The sequence below is a fragment of the Anomaloglossus baeobatrachus genome, chromosome 3 (genome assembly GCF_048569485.1).
Source record: "Anomaloglossus baeobatrachus isolate aAnoBae1 chromosome 3, aAnoBae1.hap1, whole genome shotgun sequence".
NCBI lineage: Eukaryota > Metazoa > Chordata > Amphibia > Anura > Aromobatidae > Anomaloglossus > Anomaloglossus baeobatrachus.
Window position 1 is genome coordinate 428,650,632 of NC_134355.1, and position 13,639 is coordinate 428,664,270.

The 13,639-nt window shown below is 52.9% G+C and overlaps 1 protein-coding gene across 2 annotated transcripts in view; it reads right to left on the reverse strand.

Annotated features, from left to right (window-relative positions):
• LOC142296589 (cytochrome P450 2J2-like) overlaps positions 1 to 13,639 on the reverse strand; it is a 255,430-nt gene that overhangs the window by 219,978 nt on the left and 21,813 nt on the right. For both annotated transcript variants that reach the window (XM_075340381.1, XM_075340380.1), the window contains exon 2: positions 12,962 to 13,152. In XM_075340381.1, coding sequence (XP_075196496.1) covers positions 12,962 to 13,129 — 168 coding nt within the window. In that variant the 5' untranslated portion in view covers positions 13,130 to 13,152. The remainder of the gene's footprint in view (positions 1 to 12,961; positions 13,153 to 13,639) is intronic.

The window sequence follows — 13,639 nt, forward strand, 5'->3', positions numbered from 1 at the left end:
AGGTCGAGGACGGGACGGACAGAGCCGTCCTTTTTGGGGACCACGAAAAGGTTGGAATAGAACCCCTTGAAACGCTCTGCGGGAGGGACTGGTACCACGACTCCGGTTCGGAGGAGGGAGTCTATGGAGTGAAAACGCGCGAGCCCGCGCGGTAGACTCGGGAGGGCGAGATAGGAAAATACGTCTCGGTGGCTTTGTTTCGAATTCTATTTTGTAGCCTGATGTGATGATCTCTCTGACCCAGGCATCGGCGGTCAGGGGGATCCACACATGCTGAAAACGAGACAGACGCCCTCCCACAAGTCTGGCGCTGATGCGCGCCGACCGCGAGTCACTTGGAGGAACGTCGGCGGTAACCAGAAGAGGATCTCGTGGACTGGCGGGGGCGTGAACGCCAGGTGGGATTGGTCTTGAATGACGGGGTCTTCCTGTCTCTCGGAGGAGAGCGGCTTTTCCGCTGCTGGGGATTGGAGCTGAAGCTGCGAAAGGGCCGGAAACGAGCGGTGGGGCGCCGATTCTGGAAGCGCTTGGGGCGCAATTGGGGGAGAGATGTACTCTTTCCTCCCGTTGCATCGGAGATCAGCTGGTGCAGCCTATCTCCGAAGAGACGCTCCCCTAGGAAGGGCAGGGAAGTTAGTGATTTCTTAGAGGCCGCATCCGCGTTCCAGGACCGGAGCCAAAGGGCTCGACGGATGGCCACATTGTTGCTGGCGGCCTGGGTTGCGCAACTTGCAGACGCCAGGGCTGCATTGAGCAAGTACTCACCCGCGAGGGAAATCTGCGAGGCGATGGGAACCAGGTCCGGATTGGCAGGCATGGCGCGGAGACCGCCGCGTAGCGTGTCCGCCCAGGACATCAGGGCCTTCGCAACCCAAACCGAGGCGAAGGCCGGAGAGAGGGATGAGCCCGCTGCCTCGAAGGCGGAACGGGCCAACCTGTCAATAGTACGGTCCGTAGGGTCTTTGAGAGACGTACCGTTAGTGAGTGGAAGGACTGTGTGAGAAGACAGGCGGGAGATTGGGGGGGGTCGACCACAGGGGAACCTGCCCAATCCTTTCGAAGACCCTCAGGAAAGGGATAATGCAAATCAATGGACATACCGCTGGTAAATACCCTGTCCGGCTGTTGTCTGTTGCTGCGCAGTAACTCAGCGAATTCTGGATGTCCGCTGAATGTGTTCTGGGCCCGCTTCACCCGCTTAAAGGAGACCTGGGTGCTCTGAGAGGAGACTGGGTCCACCTGTACCTTTAAGGTCTGGTTTACTGCTTCTATCAGGCTATTTACCATGCGCCGAATATCGGCCGCCTGCTCTGAGTCCTGCAGGGGTACCGCATCGGAATCATCCTCGGAGCAGTCAGAAGCCTCCCTGGAGGACTGACGGTCTGGACCTGGGGATGAAGGTGAAACCTGGGAAGAGTCTGAGGACGAGACCTGGCGGGTCCGTTTCTGAGCAGCAGAGGAGGACCCTGCAACGGGGCTCACCTGCTCCGGGGGCAATTGCGCGGGGTCTGCGGGAATCTGGGCGAGCGTCGGCAGCAGGCGTAGAGCTTGCGCGATGGTCCGAGAGGCCTCAGAGAGGGAATCTACGGACTGGGACAGGGACGCTAGCCAGTCGGGGGGAGGCGGGACGCAGGGCCCTGCAGCATCAGAAACGTCGGCCGCGGAGTCCTGCGCGTCTGAAGAACAGACGGAGCATAGAGGGGCGTCCTGACCCTGGGAAAATTTGGAGCTGCAGGAGGAGTAGTGCAAAGGGGGCCTGCTTGGCTTGGGTGGGCTTAGCCTTAGGCATGGTGCAAACAGGTACTCTCCCTGGTGGCTGCTAGGAAGGAGACAGGAGAGGGTTAACTCGTCCCTAAACTCAGAGAATGCTACCTAGTGAGGGCTACTCCTTAGGAGCAGAGCTTACCCAGGTCCTGCGTGCTGCCCACCAGTCCAGAAGTGGAGTCCAGGAATGAGCTGGTCAGAAAACTCAGAAAACTCAGAACGCCGGCGCGCTGGAGCCTCAGGGGACCAGAGGCAGGCTAAAAATGGCGAGGGGACGCTGGAGGAGGCTGGGGGAGGAGCAGGATTCCGGCGCGAAAAAACAGGAGGATTCAGAGCCCCCACCATCAGCCAGGAGGCAGAGCAGTGGGAGGATACAGAGGATACGACCGGCGGCCAATAGCGCTGCAGCGGGGGCGTGGCTAGGACGCAGGAGCGACTAGGCCGAGACCGGGGACTTAATTTATGGAGAGGGCCGGGGGAATGAGCAGTGAAAGTCGGTCCTACCTGCAATCGGCGGCGCCGGCCCAGCGATGGATGCGGTGCAGGCAGGGCTCCCTGGCCCTGCCTGTGAACAGCGCTGCTCGTCCAGGAAGGCTCCGGGGGAGAGCGTGCTGAAGGCAGGGTAGTGGACATCATGATGGGGGTAGACAGCCCCCTTCAGGAGAATGCAGCGTGACAGGGCCCCATCTATCACACACGCTGCGGCAGTTCCATCCCTGCTGTACTCCCCTGTACGCCCTTTGGGGTGATACCTCAGGGCGAATCAGGGGTGCCCACAAAACAACCTGCCCACACGCGCACCCCCGGTAGTGGTACCACGGGGACGGGCGGGGGAGAGGGCCCCGAAGTCTCAAGCCCCTGCGACCCTGGGGAGCGGTACCCATGGGGCTGCGGAGGATGAGTGAAGCGAATACCTGCAGAGAAGAAGACGACAGGTATGAGAGAGTGATGAGGTGTTCCATCCACAAACCGGTCAAGGTTTTCCCATTAAAGGATTCTTCACGTGTGACAGCTCCTATGTTGTTTATGTGATCAAATGCCCATGTGGCTTACTTTATGTTGGAGAAACTACTCAGTCTATACGTGATAGTAGACTTATGTTTTGAGATCCTATCTGCTGTGAACGTCTCCATCTTCCTCTTCCTTCTCACTTTCATAAATTGGGACATAGGGTATCTCAGCTCAGATATCAGGTACTTGAACAGATTCCACAAATGAGAAGGGGTCAAAGTAGGGTAACACTCCTAAAAAAACGTGAAGCTTTTTGGATTTTTGTCTTACAGACTATGGAACCTAAAAGGTCACAGAGAATTTGATATAGGGAGCTTTATGTAAAGAGATTTTTTTACATTAAAAAATTTTTTTACACTCATGAAAATACTCTCGTATATATTTATCCACGCATATGTCTAGGTTCCTCTACATATTCAGTGTGTTATATTTATGGATATATATTTCTATACGGTCCTGGATAGTATTTACCTTATTCTATTGGGTATTTTTTACACATTTTTTTCTATTAACTGGTTCTTTTTTTTCTTCTTACGTTTAGTCAATATTACAAGCCAATTAAATCTGATGAATTCATCAATCAACCTTTGGTATTTAAATTTATTTTTATTTTATTTTTTACACATGAATTTTTTTTTATATATCTTATATTTTTACTAATTTTTATGTCTAATTTTCTCTATATACATTAATAACATGGATTAATGTTTGGATTTTTTTTTTTTTTAAATTTTTAAAAATAATAAATAATAAGAAATAAAAAATAATTCTCTATAGATTTCCATATATATAACCATACTATAAATATCTCACACTGTACCATATAATGATCTTCATTTGATTAATATGTGTTACCCCTCTGGCCCCTTGAATCAATATTATAAGTTACTGAGTTCCACCATTATATGTATGCCCCCTTTTTTTTTTTTTTTTTTTTATAGTGTATTGCCGATCACGTGACTTAATCATGTGTTGAATGCACTATGTGCTTCTTTCTTCTATTAAATAGCTGTTTTTCCAGCTAATGTCATCACTTCCGGTTTCACAGCCCTGTGATGATGCTGGTTTTCCTTCCTGGAATATATTGCCAACCTTTTGCCATCCATATACATCACTTCCGGTTTCGTAAAACCACTTCCGGTTTCACAGCCCTGTGATGATGCTGGTTTTCCTTCCTGGAACGTGTTGCCAACCTTTTGCCATCCATATACATCACTTCCGGTTTCGTAAAACCGGAAGTGACGTCACGTCCCGGGACCTTTAAAAACCCTCTCTTCATGACACATGTTAGCGCATTTCCCTGGCGTGATAGACGCAATACACAACAGCGCTCATTCTCCTGTGGCCCCTTGATTTACTGGTAAGATGCTTTGCTTTATTTATATACCTGATTGTTTTTCTCTGTTTTACAGACCTGTTATCTGTGACTGATCTCTGCCTTTATCATGCATCTACCACAATGGTGTTTGTTATAAACTATCTATTCAATTTAAAGTGATAGATATTCCCATAGGAATATCAAATTAATGATGTCTTTCTTTGATATTATGTGTATTGCTCTCCTGATATACTGGTCCTTCCTGAAGTTACGATTTAAATCTATGTTTATGCGTTATATTCTGTATAAATCTGGATATTGTTTGTAATTATGCACATTATAGCACATTCTCTTTGTATTTTCTGTTTAGTGTGAAATTTAATCGGATGAAGGTCAAAGTGTGACCGAAACGTCATTTATATTTTTTTCACACAAAAGAATTACTGAATAAAGTGTTTCTTCTTTTTGCACAATCTATTGTGAGTGCCGGATTCTTTTTCTGATATATAAGGATTTGGACCCTATCCTGGCACCTCCTTGTCTAACAGAGTGCCATACTTCGTTTTTTTTTTTAAATAGAATAAAACCGCTATAATTATATGAAATCTAACTATTTTCTTTATCATTTCAATATTATCTTTATCATATCAACATGTGTTCCTTTTTTTCCCCTTTTTTCATTGTATCTGACTGTTTAAACTTTATTGAGCAGTGTCTTTATGTTCAAAACGCTATGGAAAAGCATGGGGGGGGGGGGAACGCGGCTAAAAGCGTTTTTAGCGCTATTTTGTGGTCAAAAGCAACTTTGGCTAAATCAATTACTGCCAGAGGATGAGTTTTGAACTGCAAGTAGGACGATGCAAAGTGCGGACACAGCCTTAAAATACCGTCACACTAAGCGACGCTCTAGCGATCCCACCAGCAACCTGACCTGCAGGTCAGCAACACAGGTTGCTGGTGAGCTGTCACACAGGCAGATCTCACCAGCAACCAGTGACCAGCCCCCAGCCAGCAGCGATGCCTGGAAGTGATGCTGTGCTTGGTAACTAAGGTAAATATCGGGTAACCAACCCGATATTTATCTTTGTTACCAGCGCACACCGCTTAGCGCTGGCTCCCTGCACTCCTAGCCAGGGTACACATCGGGTTAATTACCCGATGTGTAGTCTGGCTATGTGTGCAGGGAGCAGGGAGCCGGCATTGACAGCGTGAGAGCGGCGGACGTTGGTAACGAAGGTAAATATCAGGTAACCAAGGAAAGGGCTTCTTGGTTACCCGATATTTACATTGGTTACCAGCGTCAGCAGAAGCCGGCTTCCTGCTCACTGCACATTCGGTTGTTGCTCTCTCGCTGTCACACACAGCGATGTGTGCTTCACAGCGGGAGAGCAACAACTAAAAAATGGCCCAGGACATTCAGCAACAACCAGCGACCTCACAGCAGGGGCCAGGTTGTTGCTGGATGTCACAGCAACGTCGCTAGCAACATCGCTGCTACGTCACAAAAGTCGTGCCTCAGCAGCGATGTTGCTAGCGATGTTGCTTAGTGAGACGTGGCCTTTAGTTTCACAATACAACTGATTTGCATTTGGGCTTAATCTCTTTCTGCTGAAGCCAGTTTTCCCTGTCCTGACAAAGCCCCATTTTGCAATTGACACGTGTCACTTAAAGAGAACCAACCAGCAGGATTTTCATATATAAAGTAAAGCCAGTGCTATACTGGCGCTAGGATGCTGAATGTAACCATATCTTTTGTTCGGAGATTGGATGCTTTATTTCAGAAATATACTGCTATTTTATTGATAGCAGCTACAGAATATCTAATACAGGGGTCTCCAACTCCAGTCCTCAAGGGCCGCCAACAGTGCATGTTTTCAGGATTTCCTTAGTATTGCACAGGTGATAATTTAATCACCTGCACAGGTGATGATTCCAACACCCATGCAAAGCTAAGGAAATCCTGAAAACATGCACTGTTGGCGGCCCTTGAGGACTGGAGTTGGGGACCCCTGATCTAATAGGTGGGATAGGTTTTGCCATCTATTCCCACCCTTATCTGCTGCCTGGCCTTGATAGATGCTAGACTGTATGTGGTCCTTACAGGAATGAGTGATTTTTCACGTGATCGGGATGTGTTCGAAATGCAGCCCATACAGTCTAGCATCTACCAAAGCCAGGGAGGCAGACAGGGTCAGAAATAGATAGAAGCTGGAGGTTCCCATGGTCCTCCACCTGTGACTGCAGCTAACTTGGCCTCAGGTGCGGTCACTCAGTTTAATGAAGTACCCTGATGTCATGTTACCTCAGGTCACAGGTGGCGGAGCATGGGAACTTCCAGCTGTGACCGCAACTTACCTGAGTGATGTCACCACTGATCACAACTCAGTCTCTGCTTTCAGTTACAGCGTGCGGACATGTTCCATGATCACGCTCTGTAATTTCAGATGTAGCAGAGCAAAATCGTTGTGGGACCTAGTGTGGATTTCAAACCTGCAGGGGTGTTTTGGGGGTTAAGAAAGTGGTGAAAGTGTTTTTTGTAATTTATTTCAAATAAAGGATTTGAGTGTTTGTGTTTATTTCTTTTCACTTACAGATTAGTGAGGGGGTCTCAGAAATCTCCCAACATTAATCTAGGGCTTAGTGGCACATGTAGCCAAATGCTTTGTGTATCTGTGCTGGGTATCATAATATGGGGGGATTCTACTTCAATTTTTTTTATTTTTACTGTACGCTATACATGGCCGTATTTACCATTAGGCACCCGTGGTCCCGTGCCTGGGGCGCCACGTTGCGGGGGGGGGGGGGGGGGGGCGGCACTTTCTGGCTGCAAAAAAAAACCTTTTTTTTTTTACATCTTCTCCCCCTCCGGACAGTCTATTAAATCCGCTGTGTTTTCGGAGGGGGAGGGGAAGGGGGCCGGGGGTGAGAGACGCACTTCCATTTATCTGTATCTGCGTCTTTAAGACGCGAATACAGATAAACTGTGGGCGCCGCCGGGCACAGAGAACTGATTGACCCTGGAAGTGCCTGCACTTCCGGGGTCAGAGGCGCGCCAATCAGCTCTGTGCTGTGGCATCCAATAATGCAGATGCCGCGGAGGACAGAACACTCACCGGAGTCAGCAGCAGCAGGAGGATGACGGACACCGTAGGAGGAGCGGCAGCAGCAAGAGGAGGCGGGAGGCACAAGAGCAGGTAACCGCTGGCAGAGTTCCAGTGCTGTGAAGTGAGGATTCTGTGGGAGGGGCAGGCAGGCTACAATGTGAGTATAGTGGACGAGGGACAGGGAGGGGCAGGCAGGCTACAATGTGAGTATAGTGGACGAGGGACAGGCAGAGGCTGCAATGTGAGGATAGTGGACGAGGGGCAGGCAGAGGCTGAGACTGGGGGGAGGCTGGAAGGAGGCAGAGGCTGAGACTGGGGGGAGGCTGGAAGGAGGCAGAGGCTGAGACTGGGGGGAGGCTGGAGGAAGGCAGAGGCTGAGACTGGGGGGAGGCTGGAGGAAGGCAGAGGCTGAGACTGGGGGGAGGCTGGAGAGAGGCAGAGGCTGAGACTGGGGGCATGCTGGAGGGAGGCAGAGGCTGAGACTGGGGGCATGCTGGAGGGAGGCAGAGGCTGAGACTGGGGGGAGGCTGGAGGGAGGCAGAGGCTGAGACTGGGGGGAGGCTGGAGAGAGGCAGAGGCTGAGACTGGGGGCATGCTGGAGGGAGGCAGAGGCTGAGACTGGGGGGAGGCTGGAGGGAGGCAGAGGCTGAGACTGGGGGGAGACTGGGGGGAGGCAGAGGCTGAGACTGGGGGGAGGCAGAGGCTGAGACTGGGGGGAGGCAGAGGCTGAGACTGGGGGGAGGCAGAGGCTGAGGCTGGGGGGAGGCAGAGGCTGAGGCTGGGGGGAGGCAGAGGCTGAGGCTGGGGGGACGCAGAGGCTGAGGCTGGGGGGACGCAGAGGCTGAGGCCGAGACTGGGGGGAGGCAGAGGCCGAGACTGGGGGGAGGCAGAGGCCGAGACTGGGGGGGAGGCAGAGGCCGAGACTGGGGGGAGGCAGAGGCTGAGGCTGAGACTGGGGGGAGGCAGAGGCTGAGGCTGAGACTGGGGGGAGGCAGAGGCTGAGGCTGAGACTGGGGGGAGGCAGAGGCTGAGGCTGAGACTGGGGGGAGGCAGAGGCTGAGGCTGAGACTGGGGGGAGGCAGAGGCTGAGACTGGGGGGAGGCAGAGGCTGAGACTGGGGGGAGGCAGAGGCTGAGACTGGGGGGAGGCAGAGGCTGAGACTGGGGGGAGGCAGAGGCTGAGACTGGGGGGAGGCAGAGGCTGAGACTGGGGGGAGGCAGAGGCTGAGACTGGGGGGAGGCAGAGGCTGAGACTGGGGGGAGGCAGAGGCTGAGACTGGGGGGAGGCAGAGGCTGAGACTGGGGGGAGGCAGAGGCTGAGACTGGGGGGAGGCAGAGGCTGAGACTGGGGGGAGGCAGAGGCTGAGACTGGGGGGAGGCAGAGGCTGAGACTGGGGGGAGGCAGAGGCTGAGACTGGGGGGAGGCAGAGGCTGAGACTGGGGGGAGGCAGAGGCTGAGACTGGGGGGAGGCAGAGGCTGAGACTGGGGGGAGAGGCAGAGGCTGAGACTGGGGAGAGGCAGAGGCTGAGACTGGGGAGAGGCAGAGGCTGAGACTGGGGAGAGGCAGAGGCTGAGACTGGGGAGAGGCAGAGGCTGAGACTGGGGAGAGGCAGAGGCTGAGACTGGGGAGAGGCAGAGGCTGAGACTGAGGGGAGGCAGAGGCTGAGGCTGAGACTGGGGGGAGGCAGAGGGGAGGCTGAGGCTGAGACTGGGGGGAGGCAGAGGCTGAGACTAGGGGGAGGCAGAGGCTGAGACTAGGGGGAGGCAGAGGCTGAGACTAGGGGGAGGCAGAGGCTGAGACTGGGGGGAGGCAGAGGCTGAGACTGGGGGGAGGCAGAGGCTGAGACTGGGGGGAGGCAGAGGCTGAGACTGGGGGGAGGCAGAGGCTGAGACTGGGGGGAGGCAGAGGCTGAGACTGGGGGGAGGCAGAGGCTGAGACTGGGGGAGGCAGAGGCTGAGACTGGGGGGAGGCTGGGGGAGGCAGAGGCTGTTGCTGGCGGAGGCTGGGGGGAGGCAGAGACTGATGCTGGCGGAGGCTGGGGGGAGGCAGAGACTGATGCTGGCGGAGGCTGGGGGGGGAGAGGCTGGCAGAGGCTGGGGGGAGAGAGGCTGATGCTGGGGGAGGCTGGCTGGAGAGAGGCTGGTGCTGGAGGAGGCTGGGTGGAGAGAGGCTGATGCTGGCGGAGGATGGGGGGGTGAGGCTGATGCTGGCGGAGGATGGGGGGGTGAGGCTGATGTTGGCGGAGACTGGGGAGTGAGGCTGATGCTGGCGGAGACTGGGGAGTGAGGCTGATGCTGGCGGAGACTGGGGAGTGAGGCTGATGCTGGCGGAGACTGGGGAGTGAGGCTGATGCTGGCGGAGACTGGGGAGTGAGGCTGATGCTGGCGGAGACTGGGGAGTGAGGCTGATGCTGGCGGAGACTGGGGAGTGAGGCTGATGCTGGCGGAGACTGGGGAGTGAGGCTGATGCTGGCGGAGACTGGGGAGTGAGGCTGATGCTGGCGGAGACTGGGGAGTGAGGCTGATGCTGGCGGAGACTGGGGAGTGAGGCTGATGCTGGCGGAGACTGGGGAGTGACGCTGATGCTGGGGGAGGCTAGGGGGAGAGAGGCTGAATCTGGGGGAGAGAGGCTGATGTTGACGGAAGAGAGGCTGAGGCTGGGGAAGGCTGGTGGGAGAGAGGCTGATGCTGGGGGAGAGGCTGCTGCTGGAGGCGAGGGGAGAGAGGCTGCTGCTGGGGGAGTGGGAGGTAGGGGCTAATGCTAGAGACAGGGGACAAGGGTTGAGGGATAGTGCAATGACAAAATCGATTGGGTGGGGGGGGGGGGGGGGGGGGGAGTGTAAGGACTCAGAATTAGAGGGTGGCAGCATTGGGAGCTCATTATGGAGAAGGGGCAGCATGTGTGGGCTCAGTATGGAGTGGAGCAATGTAGGGGAGTCAATATCAAAAGTGGGGTAGTGTGTGTGTGTGTGTGTGTGTGGGGGGGGGGTGTCTCAGCATAAGCTCTAGTGTGGTGGTCTTAGCATGAGTGGGGCAAAATGGAGGTGTCATTATGGAAAAGAGGAAGGCAGCATTAGGAGCTCATGGAGAGGGGCAGCATGCATGGGACACTGTGAGGAGGGGGCAGCATGCATGGGACACTGTGAGGAGGGGGCAGCGTGCATGGGGGACACTGAGGGGGGGGCAGCATGCATGGGACACTGAAGAGGGGGCAGCATGCATGGGACACTGAGGAGGGGGCAGCATGCATGGGACACTGTGAGAAGGGGGCAGCATGCATGGGACACTGAGGAGGGGGCAGCATGCATGGGACACTGTGAGGAGGGGGCAGCATGCATGGGACACTGAGGAGGGGGCAGCATGCATGGGACACTGTGAGGAGGGGGCAGCATGCATGGGACACTGAGGAGGGGGCAGCATGCATGGGACACTGTGAGGGGGGGGGCAGGATGCATGGGACACTGAGGAGGGGGCAGCATGCATGGGACACTGTGAGGAGGGGGCAGCATGCATGGGACACTGAGGAGGGGGCAGCATGCATGGGACACTGAGGAGGGGGCAGCATGCATGGGACACTGAGGAGGGGGCAGCATGCATGGGACACTGTGAGGAGGGGGCAGCATGATGTGAGGACAATGTGCAGATCATATTTCGAGGAAGGTGTTTTACAGAGTAGATCTGCCGTAAACAGAGGTTGTGTGCGAAAACGCAGTTTTACGTTGTCACTAAGGGACGCGACCAAAAAGGCAAAATACAGCCCTGACGCTATAGACCTCACTGATGTCGGTGGGCGGGGGAAGAAGTGAATATGCATGAGCCTAATGAGTGGCCCTGGAAGAAGAATGAGAGGCCGCGGGATCAGTTACAGGGGTCCTAGTTACTCGGTAAGTATAGCGCACTCGCTTTTCTATTTTTTCTTTACTTTTACTTTATTTTTACTTTATTTTTATTACCCGAGTTCCAGGCCCAGCACTTTGGTACCTATGAACCAGTGGGGGTCGGACTTTATAGTCTGGGTCCTCCATCCCCATTTTTCACCCATTGAATAAAAAAATGCATGGTCAAAAACGCATCAAAAAAAGGTATCCAAAAACTCATGCAGTTTTTTTTTTTTTTATTCGTTTTTGAGCCCCAGGCTGCGTTTCTGTGACCATAGGATGACATTTTGTGGTCACCACAAAGATGCAGCATGCGCACATAGCCTAACCGGTTTGACAGATAATTCCCCCTCCATCCTGCTGCTGAAATATCACATTGCTCAGTACGAGCTACAGCTGTTAGACTGGGTGGGCGGAGAATAAATACACAGACTTGGGAGTGCTCTAAAGGGGTACTTTGCACACTACGACATCGCAAGCCGATGCTGCGATGCCGAGTGCGATAGTCCCCGCCCCTGTCGCAGCAGCGATATGTGGTGATAGCTGGCGTAGCGAACATTATCGCTATGCCAGCTTCACATGCACTCACCTTGCCCTGCGACGTCGCTTTGGCCGGCGACCTGCCTCCTTATTAAGGGGGCGGGTCGTGCGGCGTTATAGTGACGTCACATGGCAGGCGGCCAATAGAAGCGGAGGGGCGGAGATGAGCGGGACGTAAACATCCCGCCCACCTCCTTCCTTCCGCATAGCCGACAGGAGCCGCGGTGAAGCAGGTAGGAGATGTTCCTCGCTCCTGCGACTTCACACACAGCGATGTGTGCTGCCGCAGGAACGAGGAGCAACATCGGACCGTCGCAGCAAGGTAGTTATGGTTTTCGCCGACGACAACCGATGATATGATTACGACGCTTTTGCGCTCGTTAATCATATCATCTAGGCTTTACACACTACGATGTCGAGAGCGACGCAGGAAGTGCGTCACTTTCGACATGACCCCACTGACATCGCACCTGCCCTTAGGGGTACTTTCCACATTACGACATCGCAGGTGCGATGTCGGTGGGGTCATGTCGAAAGTGACGCACTTCCTGCGTCGTTCTCGACATCGTAGTGTGTAAAGCCTAGATGATAGGATTAACGAGCGCAAAAGCGTCGTAATCGTATCATCTGTGTAGCGTCGGTGAATTCCATAATTACGCTGACGCGATGGTCCGATGTTGTTCCTCGCTCCAGCGGCAGCACACATCGCTGTGTGTGAAGTCGCAGGAGCGAGGAACATCTACCTGCGTCCCGGCTGCAATGTGGTAGGAAGGAGGTGGGCGGGATGTTTACATCCCGCTCATCTCCGCCCCTCCGCTCCTATTGGCCACCTGCCATGTGACGTCGCAGTGACGCCGCACGACCCGCCCCCTTAATAAGGAGGCGGGTCGCCGGCCAGAGCAACGTCGCACAGCAGGTGAGTATGTGAAGCAGCCGTAGCGATAATATTCGTTACGGCAGCTATCACAATGATATCGCACCTGCGACGGGGGCGGGGACTAACGCGCTCGGCATCGCAGCATCGGCTTGTGATGTCGTAGTGTGCAAAGTACCCCTTAGTCTTTAGGTAAAATGCACATTTTAATATTGGAATTTTACAGGCCATATTGACATGGATTTTTGAAAAATAAGTACCAAACTGATCAGGTCTAGGATGTTGATTTGTTAATATATCGTCTGTATTTGCAAATCTGTTTAGTGCTCCTCAATATAGGTGAGAATTAACTATTTTGTTCTGAAATGCAGTTAAATGTAATTTTCATTTAATTTTTCAGTTGTAGAATCAGATCCAGTTGGAATAAACATTAATATAAGCAATGACATATTTGACTTAGGCAACTAGTTACCTTCATTAGCGTCCTATGATGAAGCTGAAATTTGATTGTAAGAAGATTTCCAATGAAAGGTAGCGGAGTTGGTCCAGGGGGCAGTAAAGCAGCAGCTTGACGAAGTTTCATAAACTGAATACTGACCAGTCCCAAGAGTAGCCCCATAAGTATCCAGATAACGTCCATCCTCTTGGGGTTAACAGTGTTATCTAAAATATGTTGCAAAATAGTTAAAGGGAACATGAAACTAATGTATTACTGTTTCAGATTAAAACATGTTAAAATTATGCACGTTGAGAAATTGGCCATCAAAAAAGATTGGCACCCCTGTTTTACTGTATTCAGATAAATATCATCTGTATATACATACTGTAAGCATTAAATGTAGACAATGGCACCAACTGTCTTAGCAACAATTACAGTATATTCCATTTCTGGTTCTGAAAGATACCAGTATGTGATGAGTAGAGATGAGCGAAACGGTCGCGGTTCGGCTCGAGCTCGGTTCGTCGATCCGAGGTCTGGTTTGAGTTCGGTTCGGCGAACCACTCGAACCCATAGGAAACAATCGGAGGCAATCACAAACACATAAAAATGCATTATAAATGTACACATACAGTTAATAAACATTGCCATAACACTTACCTGTCCCAGGGATGCGTCCTGCACTCTGTCTCCTGCCGCTATTCCTCCCGA